The sequence below is a fragment of the Agelaius tricolor genome, unplaced genomic scaffold, assembly GCF_023055355.1.
Source record: "Agelaius tricolor isolate 1412-34295 unplaced genomic scaffold, bAgeTri1.0.p SCAF_4, whole genome shotgun sequence".
NCBI classification, from domain to species: Eukaryota; Metazoa; Chordata; class Aves; order Passeriformes; family Icteridae; genus Agelaius; species Agelaius tricolor.
This window is the reverse complement of record NW_027269264.1, coordinates 40955163-40982536: the sequence shown is the minus strand read 5'-3', so window position 1 is coordinate 40982536 and position 27374 is coordinate 40955163. Positions and strand designations below refer to the sequence as shown.

Here is a 27374-nt window from a genome sequence, read left to right as displayed (position 1 = left end):
GGCCAGCCTCGGCAGCGCCATTCCCGCCGCAGCGGCCGCACGTGAGGGGCCGGGTCGGAGCCCGCCCGCGCCGCGCGCCCATTGGCCGTCGGGCGCGGCACGTGACGTGGCGGCAGCGGCACATGTGGCCGCATTGAGGGCTCTTGGCGCTAGCCGCCATCTTCTTTCGGCGCGTATAGCTGGCGGCCGTAGGACGCAGGTAGGAGAGGGGCTGCCCTGAGGGAAGCCTGGTGCTTTTCCGCGGCCGGACCCTTACCTCTTCCATCCCCGCCAGCGCAGCGCCCAGGTCGGGCGCGCTTGCTCCCGCCCGCAGGCGTCGGCGAGCCTCGGTGCGGGTCGCCATTTTCTGTTCTTTGGCGGTTCGCTCCGAAGCCTGGCGGGAGGCGGGCGCTGATGTGTTCTGTCTCCTGCAGGCAGGTCTGGCAGGGCGCAGCGTCATGGAGGAAGACTGGAATGCGGAGATAGGGGATGAGGCGTTACTCCCATCCATTGAGAAGGTATGAGTGGGACGGGCAGCTGTGGCGATGGAGTATATTTGTTTCTCTGACTTTTCCTTCTTCCAACCCGTGTCCCTGCGGCCTGAGTGCGTGCTGGGCAGTGGCGTTCCCTGTTCTTGGGATGTTTAGAAATCTGGTAGGCAGCCATAGGAGTTCACTGTTACCGAAGAGAGGAGTTTTTCTCTGCACTAGGAATTTACTTGCTGCTGTTTTGTTCAGATACTAGAAATTGTTACGTGCTTAAGTGAGCTCGACATGTCAGCTCTGTATAATGTGATTTTTTATAACTTTCAGATGCCACCAGTATGCCATTTAGTGTGAAATGCATCTTTCAGAAGATGCAGAAGGCAGCTTCTTTCCAGTGCATGACTTAGTAGCTGTGTTTGTATTTACATGCTTTTTTGCTAAAGTCATCGTCTTGTTGTGCCTTTTCTCTTTCTGCAGGTTAGCTTGCTTGAGAGACCAAATGACCTGTCACCTGTCTTTAATTCAAGTGTAGACTCATTTGGTATGTGAAAGGCAGTTTTGACTTTGCTGATGTTGGGAAGAGTTGGTCCCTTGAGCATTGTACAGAATTAAAGGAAAATACAATATTATTGTGATATTTTCATGGGACCCCCATGGAATAGCAGCATCAAATTATATAGATGACATAATGAGTAGACTTTATTTTTGACTGTCAGTGCTTCCTTATTTACTGCAATTATATAGTAACGTATAACTACTAATGAGTCAAAGATAGCTTTGAATTTTAACTTAATTATGCTTTTTAATTATAGGTACTGATGAATTTGTGAACTCACAGCACCAGCCAGTGAGTAGTTTTGGTAGAGGAAGAAATTTTGCAGCCAAAGGTAACTTCAGTAGTGGTTGTATTTCTAATGGCTAATTGTGTATGATACATTAAATTTTGCTGTTCACCCCTTTCAATCAGCAGGCAGGTTCAGCTCTGTGACAGTAGAGCTCCGTCATGCGTGACCATGGCTTGGGAAGTAAAATGCCATCATTCCAAATGCCCTCCTGTTCCTCCTTCTTTCCCTGGATTTATGTGCTAAGCTTGATGCCACATGGGGTGGGATCAGCTTTCCTGGCTCTGTCCCGTCCTGTCTTGTGCTCCCTCACCCCTTCTTGCTGGTGTGGGTGGGGTGAGGAGCAGAAATGGCCCCAATTCAGTGTAAGCACTGCTCAGCACTAGCTGAAAACATCCCTTTATTATCAATACTGTTTCCAGCAAATCCAGGGCACAGCCCTGTGCCAGCTGCTGTGAAGAAAATTGAACCTATCCCAGTCAAACATAGCACAGTTGATTCTTTGAGAAAATTCTGTACCATCCTTTTTGTTGAACCCTGTTATGGTGGGTGAATGCTAGGCTTACTGGGTGCAGGACACTAATGTCAAGCAGTTAGCTGTAGGCTCTCCAGCAGTCATGAAGTAACTGGTAAGCTGTATTTAAGATCTGTTGTATTTATGTGTATTTGGAATGCTATCATTTGTATATGAGGCCTTAAGGTGTAATTTTTTTTGTCTCTAACTGATGTGGAAAAACCAAACTGACTGACATACTGGTATACACACCAAGCTTTGGTGGCAAAGAGGCCACACATGCTGTGCTAGGAGAACTTGGTGTCCTGTATCAGATGATGCTCTTTGTCATTACAATATGATAGAACAAGTGTTCAGCTGAAAAATAAGGAATAAGGAGTAAATGATTTAAGGTGATTGTTTGGACCTTAGATAACACCTGAAACTTAAGTCTAAAATGAGGAATACCTTGATTATGCGTATGACTTATGTTTATGCATATGCCTGTGTTTATTTTCTCCTCTTCTCAGAAGAATGACTAAGAAAGTGCATTAGAAATAAAAAATACACTACATACTTACTGCTGACTGAATAGGCAGCTCTGAGTAATAAAAAATAGAACTCTGCAGATCTGAAAGACATGTTTTCAAGTTCTCACTTCATAGCAGGCAGCAACTGGCATTGCCACTTTATAGTACCAGTTAAGAAAACTGTGAAGTGACAAATGCTGTCAGTTGCCCTTGAACCAGAAGTCTTAATTGATCTGTGTGCTTACTGAAGAGTTGAAGTTTGTGGCTTGATTAGCATATATACATGTAAAGTCAAATACTTAATGACCCAATGTTTGATTTACTTTTTGAAATTGTACAAGAGAGCAGTACTGTTTCCTGTCAGACTTCTTGGCAAAAAGTACATCCTGTCTTCATTTTTTTCACATGTTTAGACAAATCACTCAGTTTTATATTGAACTTCTTGTGAAATCATTAAACAAGGACTGAGAAGAACAATTACCAGATATAAGGGGCTTGACCTGCACATTAGAATTAGGCAAACATCAGTGATTGTGTGCTATGCTGTGCTGCAGGTTTTCAAGAAGGAATTGAAGAAGATGCCATTACACAAAACAGAGGTTTTAAAGGATTTGGACAAGGTGAGCATTAAGTTGTATGGTTTGTTTGATGGCAGCATAGACTGGCCATTCTTTGCGGATTTTCTCCTTCCCTGAGAACGAGTAGTAAGGAGTGAAAGTGTTGAAGTGACTTTTCTTCATGCAGGTGAAAGGCACTTGATGTGCTGATGCAAAAGTGGGCACAGTGAGTTACTGTGTGCTGTGCTGTATTGTTGCAGGTTTTCAAGAACGCAACGCTGTAGATGGTGCTAGTACACAAAACAGAGGGTTTAAAGGATTTCGTGGTGGCTTTGGACAAGGTGACAGTAAGTTTGGTGGTTTGGTGGTTTTTTTCATACTGAGTGGTTTGTGTGGGTACAGGGTATGTTTGGTGATCTTCCTGGGGTTTTTTTTTTTTCTCCCTGAGAACTAGCATGGGGTACAAAGGTGAAATCAGTAAAATGGCTTCTGTTCTTCATCCAGATAAATGGCATTTGATCTGTACATGCAAAATTGAGCAAACTGTGTTACTTTGTGTTATGTTGTGCTGCAGGTTTTCAAGAAGGAATTGAAGAAGATGCTGTTATGCAAAACAGAGGGTTTAAAGGATTTCGCAGTGCCTTTGGACAAGGTAAGTTTGTTGCATTGACTGGTTTGTATGATGCCAGCATTCACTGGACTTTCTTTCTGGCTTTGCTTGTTCACAGAGAGTGAGCAGTCAAGAGTGAAAGTGTTGAAGTGCTTTCTTTTCTTCATGCAGGTGAAAGGCACTTGATGTGCTGATGCAAAAGTGGGCAAAGTGAGTTACTGTGTGCTGTGCTGTATTGTTGCAGGTTTTCAAGAACGCAACGCTGTAGATGGTGCTAGTACACAAAACAGAGGGTTTAAAGGATTTCGTGGTGGCTTTGGACAAGGTGAGAATAAGCTTGATGGTTTGGTGTTTTTTTCATACTGAGTGGTTTGTGTGGGTACAGGGTATGTTTGGTGATCTTCCTGGGTTTTTTTGTTCCCTGAGAACTAGCATGGGGAACTGAGAATTACTACTGCTAGTTCTGTTCTTCAGCTGTGTTGTGGAATAGGAATAGTCTTTTTAAAACATGAGTATCAGTGGGTATAATACAGTGTAGGTTGGAGTTAATGAAGAAGTTGTTGGGACTGTTTCTCTGCAAACTTTCTCTGCAGATTTCTCTGTTGGCGCAAATAGCTGGCTTAAGTTGTAGCATTTCATGATACTAGTGTGTGATTTAGAAGAGCTGATCAAGCAGCTACCCCCCATCCATGCCACCCATTCAGGGGAGTGAGGGGCAGTGTGTAGGCCATTTGCACATGATTTAAAATGCTCTAGTGGCACTAGTGACCAGGAGTGGGCAAACTGAGGTGTGGTCCCTCAGGGAGGGTGTAGCATGGTAAGTTACAGGTGCATGGCAGGGCAGTGAGGGTGTGGCACAACAGGGACCTGTGGTGTGTCAGTTTGTGGCAGTTAGTGCAGGTGGGGCACAGCCATTGTCCTGGTGATGGGTTGTGTGTTAGTTGGTGTGATATTTCAGCTGTGGTTTTTGTTGTTGTTGTTCCCCCCACCCTCTGTTTACTAGATCCAGTACTGATTTACAAGTGGTCAAAAGCTATTGCTGTTGCTGCCACCAGCAAGGGTTTGGTAACCTAGACCTAACTCCCCCAAGAGGGAAGCAGGTATCCTGGCCTCTGGCTGCAGGGGGTGTCTGAGCCTGGTGTTAGTATCAGGGGATGGTGCAAAAAACCCCTGTCTATGGTGTAAGCAGGTGGGTGATTTACTCTGTCTGAGGGCAGAGCTTAAGAGGTGGAAGGGCCTAAGGAGTATTAGAGGAAGCAGAAGAGAAATAGACTGGGGGAATAACACCCTTCCAAGTGTAAGAGGAGCTCTGCCCCTTTTGCTGCCAGGCAGGAGGAGGAGACCTAGTAGATGAGGGGGAATAAAGAGGTACCTCCCAACCCTCTCTGCTTTCCCAGGTGCTCTTACAGAATAGGTATGAGACCCTAGATCTAGAGGGTCAGGCAGAAGATATAAAAGAAAAAAATCTGTCTGGAGGGTCCTGCAGTTGGACTTTGTCAGATGGATCACAGCCTCAGGTCTTAAGAAGAAAGGAAGGGTGGTTATAGTAGGTGACTCCTTTCTGAAGGGAACTGAAGGGTTGGGGTTGACTGGACCCACCCCAGAAGGGGGAGTCTACTGCCTCCCTGGGGCCCAGCTACAGGATACCACCCGGAGACTGTTAACCTGTTCAGCCTTCTGATTATTACCCACTGCTGGTTGTGCAGGTCTGCAGGGATGAGCTTGATAGGAAGGGCATCCGTGCATTTTAAGAGGACTTCAAGGCTCTGGCTCAACTGGTTCATGGGACAGGAGCACAGGTGATGTTCTGCTCTGTTCCTTTAGTAGCAGAGATGAATGATGAAAGGAGTAGGAGAACCCACATTATCAGTAACTGGCTTAAGGGCTGGTGCTATCAGTAAATTTTGGTTTTTATGATCATGGGGCCATTTTCACAGCAGCAGGCCTGTTTGAGTCACGTAGGGTCCATCTGTCTAACAAGGATTCTAGGCCAGAGTTGGCAGGGCTGATTGAGGGGGCTTTAAAATAGGTTTGAAGGGGGAAGCAGATGAAACCAGGCTTTCTAGAGAGGAGGCTAAGGGTGATAAGCCAGATTCAGCAGTGAAACCAGCCTAGCTGAAGTGCATGCACACAGATGCATGCAGCATTGGTAACAAGAGGAGCTGGAAGATGTTGTGCAGGAGGAAAACTGACGTAACAGCCATCATGGAAATGTGGTGGAATGACTTACCCAACTAGAGTGTTGCAACAGATGTCTGCTTGCTTTTCAGAAGGGACTGGCAAGGGAGAAGAGGTGGAGGGGTCACTTTGTATTTTAGAGAGAGTCTCAACACTACAGAACGTATGACTAATGATAATAAGGTTGTGTGCCTATGGGCAAGGATCAGCAAAGGGCCAACAAAGCTGACATAGTGGTGGGTGTCTTACAGACCACCTAACTAGGAGGAAGAGATGGATGAATTGTGTAAACAGCTGGAGGATATTTCAAGATCTTTAAGCCCTTGTTCATGTAGGAGATTTTAACCTACCAAATAATCTGCTGGGAGCTCAACACAGTGGAGAAGATGGAATCTAGGAGCTTCTTGGAGTGTATGGAGGACAGCTTCTTGTCACATCTGGGGAACTACAGGCCTGTCAGTCTGCCCTTAGTGCCCAGCAAGATTATGGAATAGATCATCTTGAGTGTGATCACATGGCACATACAGTACGGCCAAGGGATCAGACCCAGCCACTGTGGATTTTGGAGTGGCATGTCCTGCCTGACCAATGTGGTCTCCTTTTGTGACGAAGTGATCCACCTAGTGGATGAGGGGAATGCTGTGGATGTTGTCTACTGGGACTTTAGCAAAGCCTTTGACACCATCTCCCATAGCATATAGCTGGAAAAGCTGTCAGCGTATGGCTTGTGTCATGTGCTGGGTTAAGAACTGGCTAGACAGGTGGGCCCAGAGAGTTGTGAACAGTTCTGCATCCAGTTGGTGAGCAGTCAGTCACTTTTTGTGTCTCCCAGGATCTGTGTTCGACCCAGTCCTGTTTAATATCTTTACTGATGATCAGGATGAGGAGATTAATCTACCATTAGCAAATTTGCAGGTGACACTAAGTTGGGTGTGTATGTTGATCTGCTGGAGTGCAGGAAGGCTGTGCAGAGGGACCCAAACAGGCTGGATTGATGGGCTGAATCTGGTGAAATGCTGAACAAGTCCAGGTGCTGGCTCCTGCCCTTGTGTCACAGCAGTGCCCTGCAGCACTACAGGATGAGGCAAAGGGACTGGACAGCAGACAGGCAGAAAGAGACCTGGGGGTACTGAACAGCCAGCTAGACATCCACCAATGTGGTCAAGAAGGCCTATGGCATCCTGGTCTGGATCAGCAATAGTGTGTCCAGGAGGGCCAGGGCTGTGATAGTCCCTCATACTTGGTACTCGTTAGCCTGCACTGAGTACTGGCCCATGTCCTCACTTTAGGAAGGACCTTGAGATGCTGGAGCAAGTCCAAGGAAGGACAGCAGGACTGATGAAGGGTCTGGAGCACAGGTCCTATAGGGAGCAGTGGAGGGAGCTGGGTGTGTTTAGGCTGGAGAAAAGGAGGCTTAGGGGGGAGACCTTATCACTCTATACAACTGCCTGAAAGGAGGCTGTGGCCAGGTAGGGATCAGCCTGTTTTCCCAGGGAACTAGTGACTAGACAAGAGGAAATAGTCTTAAGCTGCAGCCAGGGGAGGTTTAGGCAGGACATCACAAAGAAGTTCTTCACAGAACGAGTGATTAAGCATTGAAATGAGCTGCCAGGGAGGTGGCGGAGTTACTGTCCCTGGAGGTGTTTAGGAAAAGCCTGGACCTGGCACTCAGTGCCATGGTTTTGTTGATGAGGTTGTGTTCACTCATAGGTTAAACTTAATGACCTCAAAGGTCTTTTCCAACATAGTTGATTCTGTGATTTCTGTAATTTTATACTCTATATGCACCTGTGTGTTACAGGTACCAAAGATGGACAAAGAGGTATACCTCAGTCTGGAACTCTCAGTTTTAGAGAGAGAAGAACTCTCGCAGACGGTGCAGGTGAGACTTTTTAGTAGTGGGGGTGAGCTGTACAGGTTTCCTCATTGGTGAGTTGTGGGAGTGTAGCTAATTTTTAGCTTGATTGGGACTTTGAGCAACCTGATCTAGTAGGTGGCAACCCTGCCCATAGCAGGGAGGTTGTAACTAGGTGACCTTTAAGATCTCTTCCAACCCAAACCATTCTATCATTTTTATGCATTTTCAGAAGTGCTCCTTAGTGTCTGAAGAACAATTGATTTGACTATATTTGGTTCAAATAATGATTTTTAGTAAGTGTTGCAGAGGCATTGTGGTAATACTCATTGAGGACACAGAACAGCATCTTTAATACATGATAGCAATTAATTTCTGTTAAAAAACAAGTTGCTTTTTTACAAAACCAGCACAGTTTCTATTCTTTCAAAAAAGATTATGACCATTTTCCAACCTTTTTGACTGAAGCATGTTGTAGTAGGGGAATGCTAGACTTGTTTGACTAAGAAAGACAGCAGCACATTGATGCAGGGCATTGATGACAAGCCGTTTTGCTGTAGACTCTCTAGCAGCAATTGTGAAGTAACTTGCAAGCAATATTTCATGTCTCTTGTATTTATGGATACTTAAGATACTGTCTCTTACATGTCAACCTTTAAGATGTAGTTTTTATTTGTTGATGTGGAAAAACCAAGCTGACTGATACACTGGTATACACCAGGCATTGGTGGAGAGGAAGCCACAGATGCTGTGCTAGGAGAACTTCATGATTCCTGTACAAGATGGTGCTCTTTATTTTTACATTATGATAGAACAGCTGAATGCTTTCTGGCAAAAAAGTATCTTTCAGATATTTAGGAGAATCACTTTGTTATATTGTACTTTTTATATGAATAAAATAAGGACTGAGAAGAACAATTACCAAAATAAGGGGCTTGGCTTCCGCATCAGAATTAGGCAAACATCAGTGATTGTGTGCTTTGCTGTACTGCAGGTTTTCAAGAAGGAATTGAAGAAGATGCCGTTACGCAAAACAGAGGGTTTAAAGGATTTGGACAAGGTGAGTGTAAGTTTGTTGTATGGTTTGTATGATGCCAGCATTCACTGGACTTTCTTTCTGGCTTTGCTTGTTCACAGAGAGTGAGCAGTCAAGAGTGAAAGTGTTGAAGTGCTTTCTTTTCTTCATGCAGGTGAAAGGCACTTGATGTGCTGATGCAAAAGTGGGCAAAGTGAGTTACTGTGTGCTGTGCTGTATTGTTGCAGGTTTTCAAGAACGCAACGCTGTAGATGGTGCTAGTACACAAAACAGAGGGTTTAAAGGATTTCGTGGTGGCTTTGGACAAGGTGAGAATAAGCTTGATGGTTTGGTGTTTTTTTCATACTGAGTGGTTTGTGTGGGTACAGGGTATGTTTGGTGATCTTCCTGGGTTTTTTTGTTCCCTGAGAACTAGCATGGGGAACTGAGAATTACTACTGCTAGTTCTGTTCTTCAGCTGTGTTGTGGAATAGGAATAGTCTTTTTAAAACATGAGTATTACTGGGTATAATACAGTATATGTTGGGACAATATAAAATATTGTATACAATACAGGTTGCAGTTAACAAATAAGTTGTTGGGACTGTTGCTCTGCAGATTTGTTGGAGTAAATAGTACTGGCTTTAATTTTAGTATTTCATGATACTAATTTTATACCCTCAATGTGCTACATATCTGTTACTTACAGGTGGTAGAGGTAGGCAAAGGGACATACCTCAGTCTGGAACTCCTGATTCTAGAGAAAGAGGAATACTCACAGATGGTGCAGGTGAGGCTTTTTAGTGGCAGGGGTGAGCTGTATGGATTTCGTCATTGGTGATCAATGACAAAGCAGTTCCTTCTTGTGGCAGATACTGTCACTAATTTTTCTTCCTATTAAGAACTTTTCTGCAAATGCTAGGTATCTTGGCTGTGTGCCTGGAAAGACATGTTTGTAACTCATTTGAATTTTAGTTACTGGCTTTTCAAAGCTGTAGTGTTACGTAATCTTTTTCTTTGTCATGCTGAGGCTGGTTCAGTTAATGCCCAGTGAAGCGGAGGTGCTTACCCCAAAGGTGAAAGTAAGCCTTAAAGAACTTGCTAAGTTTTGAAAGAGTTGATCTAGACTTCTACCCTCTGTAAGAGGAAATATTTTATTGTCAGTGCTAAAAAGTAAGGTGTATACCTCTGACAGGCCACTTAATCCTGATTTAACTTTGTTTTAATTTTGGGGGTTTTTTGTTGTTTGCTAGGGATTTTTCCCCCGTAGTCCTGCTGTATTCTTCTGCCACTGATGCTACTGTACCTGGCTACGTATGTTGTCCTACCTAGAGCATAGTAATATATTATTCACAGAAGTACCATAATTCAAATTAGGAATGGGATTAAACCAGTGCAATGGTCAGTGGATGGCTGATATTCTCCATGTAAGAACATTTTGTGTGATAATCGTAAAAAACATTGTAGAAAAGATGGCTAAATGGCTCTTTAGTCAGAGGGTGAGTTGCAGTGAAGCGTTGGAACAGGTTGACCAGAGAGCTTGTAGATGTCTCATCCCTGGAAGTGTTCAAGGCCACATTCAGTTGGGCTTTGAGCAGTATGGTCTAGGGGAAGATGATGTCCATCCTGTGGCCTTGGGGGTTGGAAATGGATGATCTTCAAGGTTCCTTCCAACTCAAACCATTCTGTGATCCAGTGGTTAGTATACGTGTCCAGAAGTGATACTTAAGAAAAATTGATTTGCCTCTATTTGATTCAGTTCAACTAATGTTTACAGATTTTTAGTTCAAATAATGATTTTTAGGAATTGAAGTCTTTATAGAGGCAATATGCTAGTGCTTTTAGTGGACATAACTGCATCCTTAACACAGAGCAGTAATTCCTTTTTCATGACTATAGTGTAAAGTATTAGTGTGTTAAAAACTGTTCTGGGCAGTGGTATGCAACAGTTGCATCTATCTGTATGGAATTTCATGTGGAAAGAAAGTTCTTCAGAAAGAGTAATTTGTTGTGTGGGAAGCATGTCCTTCCTTGTGTTCTAAGAGCATGTGTCTGTCTGGATGATGATGAAGATAAAGAGCCTAATTTAATTTTTGTGAGTCCTCTTGAAAGTGGGGTCCTTCAGTGAGTGTGAGACATGAATGCTTTACAAGTCTGACTTCATATGGAGGTGAAAATGGAAAAAAATGGAGGGAAATCTGGATGACATCTCACTGAACTTAACTTCAGTAGCTTCGTACTTAAAATAGTTTTATTTTAATTTCTCCTTATATTGCTTGTGAACTTAAGTGGTTGTGTTCTTAAGGTCCAAAGGTGACTTATGTGCCCCCTCCTCCACCTGATGATGAACAAGCCATCTTTGCACATTACCAGACAGGAATGAATTTTGACAAGTATGATGAAAACATTGTTGAAGTGTCAGGACTGGACCCTCCAGCAGCATTAATGGTTAGTGAACTGGTTATTATCACAGTTTATGTGAAGCATGATTTACAGTGATGTGTAGTGGGTTCAATATTTGCAGCTAATGAAAATAGCTGCAATAAAAAATATCAAATCTTGCAGATGGTGTGATGTTGGAAGGAGGTGCTCCCCATTTGAAATATAAAAATTTGAATTCACAGTAACTAACAAACTACATAAGTCGTCCAGAGAAAGTAATACTGGATATATAGAAAGAATAGTCATTAAATTGTGGAAGAATACCAGTTTAGATAGTGAAAGAAAGAGGTCTTTGGCAATAGTTTCTGGGCAGGCTGGTATAATTACCTTATTAAAGTCAGTTACTGAGGGATCTTGAAAAATGTAAATGAACATCTGTTGTGGTAGTATGTGTTTAGCTAGAGGGGTTTTTTAAAAGTAATTTGTAGCCCTGTTCTCTGTGCTTGCAGTTCGTTTTTTAACGTATAACTTAGTTTATCAATAATGGGTGGCCAGTTTAGAAAGAAAAAAGCTCATTTTAGGGAAAAGAATGAGGAGAGAAGTGGAGAGGGGTTAGTAGTACCTGTGTTGAAAGAGAAGATGCAGAGGTGTTCTCCCCATCCATCTGGTAAAAGGTGTTCTCACTGAAGTTAAACTGATTTTTGTCACCTGTGTTTCTTTTTGGTCCTGGCTAGGAATGCTGTTTTAGCTACCCTTACTGGTTTTAATACAGAGACCATGTGTAACTCCTACATGAAATGAAATCACAGATTTCAGTTTTTTTCCATAGCATGCTATGTGATATTACTTGCTTGAATCTAGGTATGTGACTTCTGAGCAATTCTCTCTTAAAACTAATAAGACCAGCTGAAAGTGTTCATAATATTCACTGTCGTGCAGACAATGTTACTTGAATTGCTAGCATGAGCAGATTTTAGAGACCTTTGGGGCTTTTACCTTTAGGAGCCTTGGCAGTGTAAATGACTGGTGAGACTACTAACTACTTCTGCTACTACTAAAACTCTTTAGTATTTGGATGTCTATCATACAGTAAGCTTGGGTTTTAAACTTTCTGCGTTCTGTGATTGTGTAATAACTATTAATAATTTTCTCTTACAGAGTTTTGCAGACACTAACATGTGTCATACTTTAACTGTGAACATTGCTAAAGCTGGGTACTCTAAACCTACTCCAGTGCAGAAGTACAGCATTCCTATTATACTGGCCGGACGGGATTTAATGGCATGTGCCCAGACAGGATCAGGAAAAACTGTAAGCGTTTTGTGCAGTGTTTATTCTACTGACAGTATTTGATCATGAGCTTTCAGAGGAATGCCTCACTCTTCCACATCTCACATGCTTGACTGCTTGTTGTCCAGTAATTTCACTTGCACAGCAGTGGCAGGTATCAGATACAGATATGAATGATGGTAGGGTTGTCACATTTTGGCCTTTATTCTTTATTTTAGTAAACTAGTAACTTGGTACAACAGGCCAGCCTTCAGAGATACAGCTGTGGATTCAGAAGTATAGGCAGGCAGTCCTAGAAACTTTTTTTGTTTTGTGTGTGTGTTTGTTTGTTTCTTTATTTTTCTGTGATGTGTGGATGAGTTTTGTGTGCGTTTTGCTGTTTTTTTTTTTTCAAACTTACACCTGAGCGTAACTGTGGTGTGCAGGTTTGTCATACTTGGGTTGACAAAATCTGATGTGCACCTGTCTTGGTTTTAGGTCATTTGCTTTTAATCATGGAACAGTGCTGAGAGTTGATACTAAGCTGAAAATTGTCTCAGCTTTTTAAACTAATGTACCCAAACATAACTGACAGCTGGTGGATGTGGATGTTTGGTTATGAATGTAGCTTTTTGCTATTTAGTTTAGTGTGGAATTCTACTTTTGTTTTAAGGTAGCTCGCTAGTTCTTTTGAAAGACCTCTTCTGTTTGCAGAAGGGGAAACATCCAGGGTCTGTGCTCTAAAAATTCTGAATGGTTTTGTACAGATGCAGGTTTGTGGGTATCTAGTCCTATCTGGAAGTAAATGTGCTGATGTGGTGTAGCTGTGTTGCAAACTCATCTGCCGTTCTAGTAGATTTTGGTGCTGGGTTACTTAATTATCAGGGTATGTAATCAGTGTATGGAACTGTATGGAAAGTTAGCCACTGCATGATTGTGTTCCTGTGTTACTAGACTGTTAAGATCCAGAGATCTGCTTTCATACTGGTTAACAAGGTTCAATGCTCTCTTGTGCATTCAGGTCAATCCTTCTGCAGTCTCATGTTCTTGATCATTGTGTATACTATCATTCAAGCTTTAAGATTGATACACAGATTTTTATGGGACTGATGAAAGCTTTTAAGATTAAACAGCCCAAATAGTGCTGTGGGTTTTTTTTCCCCCCAGGCAGCATTTCTTGTACCAATTGTGGCCCAAATGATGAGGGATGGTGTAACTGCCAGCAGCTTTAAAGAGCAGCAAGAACCAGAATGTATTATTACTGCCCCAACTAGAGAACTGATAAATCAGATCTTCCTAGAAGCAAGGAAATTCGTGTACGGGTAAGCTTTTGCACTGTTGACTGGTATTGATGATTACTTTGCTTGAATCAGCAGTGGTTTATTTTTTTCATAAATACTTGAAAATTTTTTTTGTGCTCATCAAATTACAAACACTTGAGTTTAGATTATAATGAGTTCAGATTATATTACAGTTTAGCGGGTTTCTTAACGTACGACTAGGGATTTAAGTGCCTAATCTTTTTGATACTGGGGTGGGTGGATGGAAGGCTTACTCCACCTTGAAGAGGAGATAAGTATTCAGCTTATCACTGATGAGAAAAGTGAAGTTTCTTAAAAGACTTGCTAAGAAAGTTTTCCTGTCTGACCTTTCAGGAGCCACTCCGGCAGTCACTCCGGCAGTCACTCCGACACCACCAGGGACTTCAACTGTTGGGACCAAATTCCCTTTGCAGCAGGTGGCTCCAGTGAGCTGCTTGCTGCCAAACTTAACTTCCTACACACACCACTCAGAGTCAGATGAGGTTTCCTCACTGATGTGACCCCAGGTTTCCCGTAGCAGAATCTGACCTCTGTTTACTTCAAGTAATTTCGTTGTTTTGCAGCAACGTGTAACAGCTCAGAGTGTCTCCCGAAGGGATCCCTGAACAATGAAATCACAGGGCTTTTTTATATGCTCACAGTTTATGTACCTAATATTTTGAGGTCTTTTTACTAAGTTATTTGCTCCTGCAGAGTCTGAGCGTCAGGTGACTTGGCTAGTGATGCAGGTGCATGTGCCCTTTGTTAAGTAAAGGGTCAGTGCTGGTTCATGGTCTCCTGCATGGGCTCCAGTGATTTCTTGCCACCCAGAGGTTAGTCTGCAGCTTGCACTGCAGCTGCACACTGAGCTACCTGCACTAGATATATTCAATATGAGGAAACTTCTTCGCTTGTCTTATGTAATTTATGCTTACTTTACTTTCATCTTGGCAAAATGGAAGTGAGTGTTATGGGCTTTAATTAATTTCCAGTGATGGTTTCTAATTACTCCTACTCCTGGTGTTCCTGATCTTAGATGTGTCAGAGCTCAAAGAAGCTCTTTGAGCTTTCGAAACAGAACAGGAGATCTAAACTTCTCACTAAGTCCTTGAATGTTGTGTGAGAGTACATTTGTACTAGATTCGTCATTAATCTTTTTACTAAGTAATAGGTTTTACCAGTGTACAGAAGAGAACTAAATCTGTGTTATATAATGGTTTGTTACTGTTTGGTGGTGAAATGCAGAGCATCATCGCTGCAGAATCTGATGGGATAAATTGTACTCGCTTTTATTCAAGCAGACTTACACTTGGCGGCTGTCTGCCTTCAGGAAGAATGATCATGTTTGCCTGTCTACTTACTAAATAGGTTCTTAACAACAGCTTCTTAATCTCTAAAACTGTTATATAACTTTGTAGCAGATTCTGTTCATTATGCTGTTTTTAATCAGTAGATACAGATGATTTAATCATAAAATAATACTTGAATCTAGAAAGTTTCTCTTACAGCTGACTTGTAGTAAAAATGAGAATGAGTTAAACAGTATCAGGATGTGAATGTATAGTCTCTAAAGAAGAGCTTGCATATTGAACAGTTGAGATTCATGATCTTAGGCTCTTTGATTTATTTGCAAATAGGAATATGAAATATGTATGTATACTAATGATAGCTAAATACTGAAATTGTGGGATTCCAGAGGGAATGTCTATTCTTGACAAAAGCTTTCTGAAAAATTGTGTTTAACTTTGGTAAAAATTTACCACATTTATCTGATTACCATTGTTACATACGAAACTGAATTAGTGTCCTCAGTAAAAGACCATTTGAATTTATGTGTGAAAATACTCATTGTATGCATGTAAAGATCTTAGCAGAAGATTATAAAGATGAGCTTGTAAACATGATTCAGAGCTGCATATGGTAGTTGTTGCTTAGAGAAGTGGTTTTCCACAGAAGAGTATCTACTTGATCTAACCAAAAAGCATGGTGGGAAGAGCACAGAGTAGTATAGTGTTTGGGTGGATTTGCTGTCTAATCCTTGAATCACACACTGTGTATGGCCAATGTGTGTATTTATTTTATTGCCCCTTTTAATGTCTGCAGAGATTCCTTCTGAAGCTCTAGAGGCATATGTAGTGGTGGTTCTGCTTTTTCTGAGGATGCTGTATAAAGGGGGACAAAGTCTTAACACTCTTTTGACTGTTACTGTTAGTAGGTCTCAGTTGAAGAGAGGGGAGAATGCAGGCCAAATCAAGTGTTTGTTCCTAGCAAGCCACTTGGGCAGCCTCTGTTATGTAGTATGTGGGGAACTGTAAGCTTATTTGGATTGGGTTTCTGGTTTTGAGCACTGTTTTTGGACTGAGCTGTATGCTGAAGGAGTTAAAGCACTCTTAAACTGATTTGTGGTAGATCTGATTATTTTATATGAACTTTCATGAAACAGTACTGTTTGCATACTTACATAATTAATCCAAACCTTTTTCTACATGATAGAACTTGTATAAGGCCTGTTGTGATCTACGGAGGTACACAAACAGACTACTCGATTCGTCAGGTAAAGCAAGGCTGTAATATACTGTGTGCCACTCCAGGAAGGCTTCTAGACATCATTGGAAGAGGAAAGGTAACATCTTAACACTTCATCTAAATTTCCTAAGTACCCTTAACTAAAAGATGAAATACTATTTTTTGTTCTTTTAAATTAATAGATGGAGAGATTGGTTTTCAGTGGCTCTATCAGTATGCTGCCTTTGTACTGAAGGCACAGTAATGAAATACAAGTGAGGTTTATCTTAGACTGTCTCAATTCCATGAAGTTTTTGAAGGAGTAGCCTGAGTCTAGATCTCTTCAATTCCTTTCAGAGACAGCTGGATAATATCAGTCTAAATCAAAGTGGCTGCAGTGGTCATGGCAATAAAATTTTATAGCTTAAATACCTGGAACACTTTCACATAGTTCTTGTGGCATATTCTGTAATAGATCTTCACTTGATGTCCTGTTTGTTTTGCTGCAGTGGCTTTTTATCTGTCTCACATTATAGTTTCATGCTGATCCAAAATACAAAAAGCAATATAGTACTGTGTTTGAATTTTTATTTTCCCCAGTCATTATAAATTCATATTAAAATTTTTACGTGTTAGTGTGGTGACTCAGGGATATTCACTGAACAAAGAAGGTTTGGAAAAACACTTGGTAGTAAACTGGAGATCAGTTTTCTGTAGTTGTCAGGTGTTTAATCATAACTGATAGTCTTGTTCAGCAGTTGTAATAGTCTTAGTAATGCTTTCTGGTGTAATTCTTTTTCAGAAAAATAGAAAGGTTTTTGAAAATTTTTGAGGGTTATGAGAGAACCTTTCTAAAACTCAAGGCATAATTCCAAAAGAGATGGGCTGAATTGTAGTTGGTCTCTAAGCTCTGTTTACATTGCTGAACCAAGTTCTGAAGCACTGTGGTGTGTGAATTTGTGCAGATTAAAAGGCTAGGTAGAGGTTGAGATGTAAACAAATCATAATAACTTTCACTTTTTATTAACCTGAAAGAAATAAGTAAAAGGTGGATTTTGGCAATTATGGTATTTTGCAAATGCATACTGTCAGTGAACCAAAAGTATTTTTCTTTTGACTGAAATACTTGCAGATTGGTTTGCATAATGTGAAATATTTGGTGCTAGATGAAGCAGACCGCATGCTTGATATGGGTTTTGGTGCAGATATGAAGAAGTTGGTATCTTTCCCAGACATGCCACAAAAAGAGAAACGCCAAACACTAATGTTTAGTGCCACTTTCCCTGAAGAAGTTCAGAGGTGAGTAGAATAAAAATAGAAATAAATCTGAAGATATATAGAACTAAATATCTGAGGAGTTAAGAACACTCCTTATTTTTAAAAGCTTGAAAATACTGAAAGCTATGATATTAATATTTGTTGCTTAATTTAATCAGGTACTCTAAAACATTAACTGCTTAATTTAGGTGGGGACTCCTAAGCAATTTAGAAAAGTTTTCTGAATGCTTTTAAATTCTTCTTCTGCAGAAGTCCTCATGTTCCGCCCTGTTGGTTTCTTATTCCTCCCCCACTGCATCACTGCAAGCTGAAAACCAGTGATGTTGCTGGTAACACCATCTTTGACTAATGAGACATAGCAATTATTGCTCACCTTACACACGTTCATATTACTCAATTCTTATGTAGATGATTGGTATTTATTTTCAGTAGTTTTAAAGCTTTTACAGATGGGTTTATGATACATCTTGCATGTTTACTGCTCATTAACTTTAAAGTTCCTCTCACTTAAGGGAACAGTCTTCAACAGATGGTATGGTTGCTGAGTAACAGAACAAAACAACTAATTCCCAGCAGATGGAAACTTCTTAGTATTTCTTCTGCTTTTTGAGACATCAGCATCTAGATAGTCACTGTTAAATCAGAATACTCTCCAAACTTCAGTCAAAGCCCTGCAGTAATTTTGATGAATTCTGTGGTAGGGATACTGTTAAGAGCGTTGGTAATTCAGTGAGTCAAATCCTGACAATTTCCTTTGCTTTCAAAAAGTCTGAAAGATCTTTTTTGAGGCAGGGAGAAAATAATACTTCTCAGTAGTTTGCTGTCCTGAATGAAAGAGGGGAATGAGCTGCTTTCTCCCATTCAGTGAGGTAGTGCTGACCACTGATGTGGAAATGTATCACCTTTCTTAAAGCAGGACTCACTTCTTGTGCTTTGGTTCCTTGTCCAGACTTTTTTCATAGGGTTCTTTGTGTGGAAAAACAATCTTGTAGTGAACTAGAAATGACCTTGTTTGCTTAGCTGGTAATCAGGCATTCAGATGATACTGTACACAAGTATAGTTTGTGTTCATTCCATGTGTTTACTTGTTTCTTCAAGAATGTGGTCTCACTTGTCAGTGTATCCTGGGAAAACACCAGGTGTGTGTATCTTCCTGTGAGATACAGTGTGCTCTGATTCACTCAGGTTTTGGGTTTGAAAGAAGAATCTGGGTCGCTTTTAGGTCTGGTTTTATCGTAGTGGTTTTGTTCATGCTTTTGCTGTGTATTTTTCTTGCATACTGTGGGGTGAATCAAGAGTACTGTAACTACCAGCGACTGAAAAGAGATTCCTTGAACTCCTTGTTGAAGATACTTACCATCTGCTTCTCTTAAATGAAAAAACCCAACAGACCTACCTTTCTGCTGTCAGTCCTGTAGGATTTACAATTGCTGGTGGAAGACTTCGAAAACATGAGTGCTTGCATCATGGTTTGGAAGTGCATAATAACATTAGAGTCCTAGAAGCATTTAGGTTGGAAAAGACCCATAAGCTGATTAAGTCTAACCATTAATGCAGCAACGGCAAGTGAACCACTAAACCAATGCCCCAAGTACTGCATGTGCACATCATTTAAGTACCTTCTTGGGGTGGTGATACCACTGCCTTCCAGGCCAGCCTGGTTCAATGCTTGCAAACTCTTTCAGGGAAGATTTTTTTCCTGGTCTAAGCCTCCCTTGGTGCAGCTTTGAGGCAGTTTCTTTTGCCCCTGTCATTCTTGTAAACTTTTGAAACTGAAATGCCTAAAGATAAAGTTCACATTTTAGAATGTGAAAACCCTTGTTTTCTGGAGTCAGTTAATTCCTGGATTTAATGCTTTTCTGGTGCTGAAGTCAGGAAAGCTAATGATTTCCCCATACTGTGCTACCAGGAGAAATTTAAACAGTATAATATTTTGGTGGTGTGGGACACAGAGGTGCTTTCTTCGGACCTCTTGGGTTCAGATCATCCTGCATTTCTGTTAAGTGAATATAATCAGATTTAGTTTTAACATAACATTTGGTTTTACACCTGAACTTGTTTCTGCTATTACATAGACCGTTGATATATTAGTTGAAGCTCTTTCTGTACATGTGAGTTGAGGGAACCATGCATTTTTCTAGTTGACTGGAGAACTTTAATTTAGCATTTGAGGCTTTATGTCTTCCACTAAAAGGCTGTGGTTTAATCCCAGCTAGCAACTAAGTACTGTATAGCTGCTTAACCTAGAAGGCTGCTCCAGGGTCTCCCTGAGGCCTTCTCTTCCCCAGGCTGAACAATCCCACCTCTTGCAGTCTGTCTTCATAGGAGAGAGGTGCCCCAGTGTGTTATCAGGTTAGTGGCCTCCATGAACTCATTCCAGCAGGTCCACATCTTTCTTATACTGGGGACCCCAGAGCTGAACACAGGGTGGGGTTGGGTCTCACAGTATCAGAGCAAAGGGGCAGAACTGCCTCCCTGCCCCTGCCAGCCACATTGCTTTGGATGTAGCCCAGGGCACAGTTGACTTTCTGGGCTGCAACTGCACCTTGCTGGGTCATGTCCTGCCCCTCATCCACCAGCACCCCCAAGTCTTTCCCTCCAGGTCTCATTGGGATCCATTCTCTGTTCAGTCTGTACTTGTCCTGTCCGATCAGCCTCTGTAGAAGGTTTCTCTGTCTTTTTTGTAAACCCCCTCTAGGTACTGGAAGGCTGCGCTAAGGTCATTCCAGGCTTAATAATCCCCACTCCTCAACTCTCTCTTTTATCTTCAGAGGAGAGGGGGTACAGTCCTCTGATCATCATAATGGCCTCTCTAAATCTTCTCTGACATGTCTGTCTTCTGCTGAAGATGCCACAGCTGGATGCAGTACTCCAGTTGAGGCCTTACAAAGGCAGAGTAGAATCCCTTGACCTACTGGTCACACTTTACACAGCGCAGTATGTGGTTTGTGTGCTGGACCAAACTATGCAGACTCTTCTGGCTTTTTAAAAATGTATACAAGACTACCTGTATTCTCCTCACAAAATGGAGGATAAAAATATTATTTGTGAATGTTGCTTAAACATAAACAAAAATATGTGCTTTTAAAGCAAGAATAATTACATAAGATTTTTCATGTTGCTCAATTTTATCTCTTTTTCAGGCTAGCTTGTGAATTTTTGAAAACTGATTTTTTATTTGTTGTTGTTGGACATGCGGGTGGAGCATGCAGTGATGTTCAGCAAAATATTCTTCAAGTTTCTCAGTATTTCAAGAGGGATAAACTGATAGAAATTCTACACAGCATAGGTAACTTTACTTAATGCCAGTTGTTCACCAGAGAAGCCAAACTTGCTTGGCTTTAAAATTCTGTTTGAAAGGTCATGGTTGTATGTTTTTGTTGTGTGTTGCGTGCTTTACAAGACTGTTGATGAAGCTTGAAGCAGAATTGGGGAGCTGCAGGTTTTTAGGCATATTTGTGTAGGGCTGTTTCATAGTCATAGGCTAGTTTGGGTTGGAAAGGACTTGTAAATATAATTGAATCTAACCTAATGACCAGTATTTGTCAGTGATTCTATTAAGTACTATCAGACAACCTTCCTAGATGGCTTTCTGCTTTATATGATCAGTTACAATACTTCAGCATCTGGGGATACTATCTCATCATTACAGGGTTGTTAAAATTATTGTGTGAATGTTTGGGCCTGTGTTTTATTAGTGTCTGGGATTTTTCCATATTTGTTCTGTATGTCTTGTTTTAGTGCTGAAGAGTGAATGCAAGTTTGGAATCAAAAAATGGTCTGTGGAGTCTTGCTGTTCAGTGCTCAGGATAATGTACTGCTTTGAGCCACATGCTGTAGAAAGGAAATGCATGCATGTTGCAGGGAACAATTTTCGTTTTTTTTTATTGAGGAGAAAAACTGTATATGTCTTCACTCAGCTTCTCTATTGATACAGAAATTGATGGATTGAACTTAATTAGCTCAGAATAGGCAAAAAATTATTCCTACTTAAAAGACTTCATTCAAAATGCGTGCCTGTATTAGGTGTTAATAGAGATAAGTATTAGGTGTCAATATAGATAAGACTAAATAGTGAAAATTGTGTCATGATTCAAACTGCAATGGCTTCAAACTTTTGTTCAACATAGGTAATGAACGAACTCTGGTCTTTGTGGACACAAAGAAAAAAGCAGATTTCATTGCATGCTTTCTTTGTCAAGAAAATATACCAGCTACTAGTATCCATGGGTAAGTATTTTTAAAGTGAAAGTCACCTGTGTTTTTTAAGAACTTTTGTTGAGGACTCACATTTGGCCATATCTGTGTAGTTTAGCTTGCCATGTGTTCTGACAGACACCAGAATATCAAGGTTGAAGAAGGGCTAAAATGGTCTTTGCAGATGCAGGATGTCTCTGTATATCCTGTGGCTGGTGAGCCTGAATTGCTAACCCACAACCCCCTTGTGTGGGAGCAGGTTCTTAGTACATTTCTGTAAAATTACTATAGTGTGAATTGAGGTATATGTAGAATAACTGGTTCAATGGGATCTGTTGAACTGTCATGAATGTTACTGGTTTCTGATTAATTTTACCTTTATGAGTTGAAGTTAGGATAGTTCGTGTTCTCTGGAGTAGTGCTCATACCAGGCTTCACTAAATATCCCATGGTAAGATCCTGAAGAGCACTGGTTAGCTTACTAATTTGTTTTCTTACTTGGACAATAAAGAACATGAGTGATTTCTCATCCACTGTAGTTCAATACTGGATAATTTGTAAATATTCTTCAAACGTGGAAACACCAGAGCAAATCTAGTTTTCTTGTTATGATGATAAACAGAAGACAAATTCTGCACTGTTGACTGGCCAGTTTTTTTAGTATATCTGAAAAATGGCCTGTGCAGGGGTCTGTGTAGACTTTCTTTGCTATTCTGGCTCCCTGCTACAAAGGTGTAGAGAATTGTAATCAGTTAAACACAAGTGGATTGTTTCAGAGAGGTAGTGAGTTTGATGCATAATTATCTCCAGTTCTTTAAAAAAAAAAAAATCTCAATTTCTCTAGAGACTTAAGTTTAAACAGTTGCTCTGTCTTGCTGCTCTTCAGTTAAAAATTCAGAAAGCCTTACCTGGGCAGTGTATGAGTTATTTGGGTCTTTTTTTGTTTTGCATCCATTGTCCCTCTTCCCCCCCACAAGAGCTTCTTTCCATGAAATACCCATTCTCGACCTTGCTTTCTTTCTAGAGATAGAGAACAGAGAGAGAGAGAAATAGCACTTCGGGATTTTCGTTCTGGAAAATGTCCAGTTCTTGTGGCAACTTCCGTGGCAGCAAGAGGTCTGGACATTGAAAACGTTCAGCATGTCATTAATTTTGATCTTCCTTCCACCATTGAAGAGTATGTACACCGAATTGGGCGAACTGGTCGTTGTGGAAATACAGGGAAAGCAGTTGGCTTCTTTGATAACAATTCAGATGGTCATCTTGCACAACCTCTAATTAAAGTGCTTTCAGATGTAAGTTTCAGATCTTAGTGGTGAACTTTTTCTGTTCTTTAAGATTTCACTTGAATGTACTGAACAACTGTGACATTTTTGGTACAGTTATGGAACTCTTGATCTGAATTGGTAAAGCAGTCAAAGTCTCTGAATTGATTTTCCTAATTGCATAGGCTCAGCAGGAAGTTCCCGTTTGGTTGACAGAAGTTGCTTTTGAGACTGAAGGAGGACGGCTCCCAGTTAATAATACCCAAAAGGTAGGTCTGGAAGTTAATTGAAAGTCTGTCTGAGACAGTTTAAAACTGTCTTTAGTGGTATATATCCAGAGTAAAGCCACTGAAACTGTTCTGACTGTAATTGTGTCCCTTTTCTTAGTTGTGCATCTTCAAAGAATTCAGTATTACTGAAACTAATTTCAGACAAGTTGTTTGACTTGGGCTGTTACAGTGTGGCCCCTTACTAGCTGCTGCAGTCTTGATCTATAAAGTCAGAATTCCTCTGGAAGAAAACATTCATGCAAACGTAAACAAAAGCTGTAGTTCAGAAATTTCTGTGCTACACATGTGTGGTGGGAGCAAATAGTTCCTGATTATACAGTTACTGCTTGTTATGAATCACTTAGTCAAGCAACTCAGTTGACTGAAAACTTCAGTTAGTTATAGTTAGGTAAATGCCCTGGTCTGGTCTGTGTCAAAATTCTTCATGTCTGTGATGGGGAGAAGCTTTCTAGTCTCTTGCTGTTGGTAATTTTAGATTCTGTGCTTACTCCTATTTGAAATTGAAAGCCTTTCCTTCATATCTTGATTCCATAAGAACTTTATCACAGATCAGTTGCTTCCATATGTTAGAAATGTACTTCCTTTGAGATCATAATAGAAATAACTGCTCTCAGTGCTTACACAATGTCTGTCTGAAGCTTCACTTCAAGCTCTGATCTTCCTTTCATTAATTATCTTTTCCCATACGGTAGTTATTGAAAGCTTTGGATGGTTTGGGTGTTTTTACCTGGCTGGCTAGTCCCTTTACTAGATCATTTTTTGAGGGTGGGGGACTTCATGAGATGTCAGATACACAAACGTTGCTTCCTTCTCAAACTCACAGCCTCACGTTACAACTGTTGTGTATGTTTGCACAAACGTTTTCTTGCAGACTAACTCTTGACTCAGTGGATCTTTCTTATATATTCTACAAGAAATATTCTAGTTCAAGGACACTTTATTTTTGCTTTTTTACTAGATTGCTTTCAGAGGTGGATCTCACTAGATTGCTTCCAAATGCATGTCTCCAGCCTTTTAGTGTCTCCCAGCATTTCATGAAATCCATAATTTCTAGGTCCAAGTTCATAAATGGCCTTCACAACCTCTGAGTAACCAAATTTGACTGTGACTCTTTGTCCAGAATAGAATAGATTTTTGTGTGAAATCTGTCTGCTTGCTTTGGGAATGCTACCCTTAGGATCACAAACATACAGTGCATCAGCTCCTTGAGTTGAAGAATGTGAGGTTCTAATTATTATGAGACCTTCACATGTCAGTCTGACAGAAACTCTTCATATGTAATCAGCCCGCCCCATTTTTCATTATAAGTCCATTTGATAATCAAATTATGAATTTGGAAGAGGAATCTGTTGGAGGATCTTACATGATTGTTTTGAGGCAGTCTTAGAGATTCCTGAGCTTTATTCTTTTTCTAAATGAAAAGGATTTGCATTACTGGGAAGGTAATGCAGACAGTCATTCTGTAGTATGTAGTGGAAAAGGAAGTTTTTTTCCCACAATTGTATGAACTGATTTGTGTTGGGTAAGAAAAGAAGTTGAGATGTGAACTGTGGGAAGTGTTATTCCCACGTGTGATAAAATCTGAGGTTGGCTAAACTGCAGTAATTTCACACCAGGGTAAAAAAATCCTTGTGTATAGGAGATTAATGATGAAGACTTCCTGAGTGTTCAGATTACATTGAGATAGGTGCATGCAGAAAGCTAAAATTGTTTTGCGATGACTTACCATTAAATGATTGAAAGTGTTAATAATTCTAAACTAGGACCTCTTGTGTTTCCTAGAATTACAGAGGCAGAGGCAGAGGCAACATGAATGCAGCAGAAGTAAAGATGGACTGTTCTGCAAGAGAAATTGAGTCATGGGATTAAACTGCTTTATACCAGACTAGTTTGTACTGTGTTTTGCTGTAAGTGAAATGTTGCATGCAAAGATAATCTTGTGAAGACCCAGTTTAGGAAGGAGCTTTATGTAAGGGTTCACCTAAACTTTGTTCCTTTTTTTTTTGTAGCATGTCAGTTATAAAGTTTGAATCTTGTGTTAAGATGATTTAAGGATCTGTTAAACAGCTCTTCAATAAAAGTTTGAGATGTGCACTTGGATTGTTGCTTCTGTATCAGCTATATGTCATTGCAGTTTCACAAACTGGAACTAAAGGTCAGTGGTTACACTCACAACTTAGTGAAAAATACATGTTTTTTATGGAGAAAGGATGGACCCCTGTGTTGCATCTAGTAGAATGTTTTTAGCTTTGACTGATATAAATACACTTCTGCTATCTCTTGTGGAAAAGTTAGCTTTAGAACAAGCTTGGTGCCTTACATTCAAGAATTTTCCCAGGCTTGTAGAAGCTGTAGGAGGTAGCAGTCACTAACAGTTCTAGATTTACATAAAGTTGCTTTTTCATTTATTTTTTTTTCTTATCAATGCAGTGTGCTACAAAAATGCATATCATTGGATGCCCAAAGAAAAGAGCAAGGTCATCATGTTTTGCACAGCTCAACAAGCTTATAGGCTTGTCATGGCTTGCTATTTAGCACACAGTGCTGAGCGCTCTTGTCTTGTACAGTCTTCCCACTAAATCCAGGGAGACAATACTTCTAAATCTTCTTACAGTACAGGAGCCATAGTATCCAAGTTAGTGAGAATCAGAACTGACTAGGCAATTACAGAATATTAGTCCCAAGGTTTCCAGGTGTGGGGTGCCTGGCTTCGTCTAGCTCTCGCTGCTGGGCCAAAGGTGGCAGCTGTGGTGTTTTCACCTCAGAGACACCTTTGGCCGGCTGGGTGCTGCAGCTGGGCACTCGGAACAAATCCAGGCAATGTAGGAACTCAGTTTACCTCTGGTGGAAAAGGTTCAGGTGACGGTGAAGAGAAAAGGAGCGGATTCTATTGTAGAGTCTTAATCCAGAGTTTTTTTTCAGCATGGCGGACCTCTGAATGTGGTAACAGCTCACAGACAGACGACCGGACCGCATGGTCTCATCCCCTTTTAAGCCCCAGGGACAGGGGGAGGGGATGGAACAGGTAATGGCCAACCAGGTGTGAGGAGGGGAAGGGTGAAGGGAGATAGATGCTAGGACAGGCCAGTGAACCCAGACCAGAGGAGCATCTGCCAACCACAGGACGCCCTGCTGGAATGTTAAGATTGATGGACAGCTCTTAGGCAGGAGGGCAAAAGGGGGAGGGGGAAAGGTTGGCACACCTGAGGGGGTTGGGATAGGTGAAACAGGAAATCACACTGCAACACTTACAGTACAGGAGCCATTGTACCCAAGTTAGTGAGAATCAGAACTGACTAGGCAATATTAGGGAATCTCTCATTGTGGAGAAGTGGGCTGTCATTCTTTGTATGAATATCTTTGCAAAACTATTTACTTGAATATCTACTTAGAGAAATACTGTTGATTTTGTAGACTGTAATTTTACTGCTATATATTATGCAAAAGGAGCAAAGTCTTAATTGTGTACTTGAAAGTGAGCTGAATGGACAGTATACTTAAATTGCTGCTCATAAGTAGCGGATGTATTTAAGCTTTATGTTAATAATTCAGAGTGAAATACTCTGGGCAGTATGGTTCCTTTTTCTGAGAACTCTCCTTCAAGATTTTTGCATCCATTCTGAATTTCAGGTAAATGGAGGGTGCTTTTGGTCTCTGGTTGCAGTAAGTGCAAGTGAACTGTACCTGTTAGAAGAAGCTGATAAAGCTTGCCCATTTCTCTGAAGACAGTCACTTGTAACCTACAGCAAACATTTTAAGGGAACCTCGTTTAGCATTGTTTAAAGGACCCCACTGGGTGTTTCTTGCTTTGTCTCCCATATTATGACTTGTGAGTTGTGGTCAGGCAACAGAGGGAGTTCTGCAATTGTTACATATTTCAATAAAATGATCTGGCCCCATTCTTCGTAATCATTTACACAGAAAGGTGCTAAATAAATGATGGCTGTTACAGCATAGAGCTGCATGCTCTCCTAAAAAAAAATGGAGTCAACAAACCAGTCCCTAGAATAGTATTGAAATAACTCAAAAGATGAAAAGTAATCTTTACTACTTTTTATGAGAGGGTGAGAGTTGGAAGGACCAAGTCAGCTGGGAAGGAGAAATAAAAACTTGAAGAGCGATATTTGTTGAAAGATATGGTATTCAATTTTGGTTTAAGCTTTGTGGTTCTTTAAATAAATATATCTGCAGGAAAATATTTCAGTGTGATTTTCAGCTGGAAGAAAACGCTGCCAAGGGAAGTTGGGGTGGGGAGTGAAGTGCACTGTCAGCTGCCTGTTTTATTTTATTTTTGCACTCAAGTAGTCTTAATGGAGAACATGTTGAAAAACTTACTGGAAAAC

General features: G+C 40.9%; 1 protein-coding gene across 1 annotated transcript; it reads left to right on the top strand.

Moving 5' to 3' along the window:
• Positions 1 to 437: 437 nt before the first annotated feature.
• On the top strand, positions 438 to 23185 carry DDX4 (DEAD-box helicase 4). The gene is made up of 22 exons (XM_071425914.1): positions 438 to 497; positions 942 to 1005; positions 1277 to 1351; positions 2884 to 2949; positions 3147 to 3233; positions 3461 to 3538; positions 3741 to 3821; positions 6507 to 6589; positions 7476 to 7578; positions 8524 to 8589; positions 8793 to 8873; positions 9254 to 9334; positions 10850 to 10992; positions 12085 to 12237; positions 13363 to 13517; positions 15990 to 16050; positions 17134 to 17300; positions 20423 to 20568; positions 21410 to 21509; positions 22501 to 22771; positions 22927 to 23010; positions 23129 to 23185. Exons 1-22 carry the CDS (start codon positions 438 to 440, stop codon positions 23183 to 23185), a joined length of 2262 nt encoding a protein of 753 aa, XP_071282015.1.
• Positions 23186 to 27374: the final 4189 nt, after the last annotated feature.

Bases quoted from the DNA above. Each gene is read 5' to 3' on its own strand.
- DDX4 (XM_071425914.1), top strand. From the start codon at position 438: ATGGAGGAAGACTGGAATGCGGAGATAGGGGATGAGGCGTTACTCCCA. The intron at 8,874-9,253 runs GTGAGAATAAGC...TGTTACTTACAG, and splicing joins TCGTGGTGGCTTTGGACAAG to GTGGTAGAGGTAGGCAAAGG. The intron at 20,569-21,409 runs GTAACTTTACTT...TGTTCAACATAG, and splicing joins AGAAATTCTACACAGCATAG to GTAATGAACGAACTCTGGTC.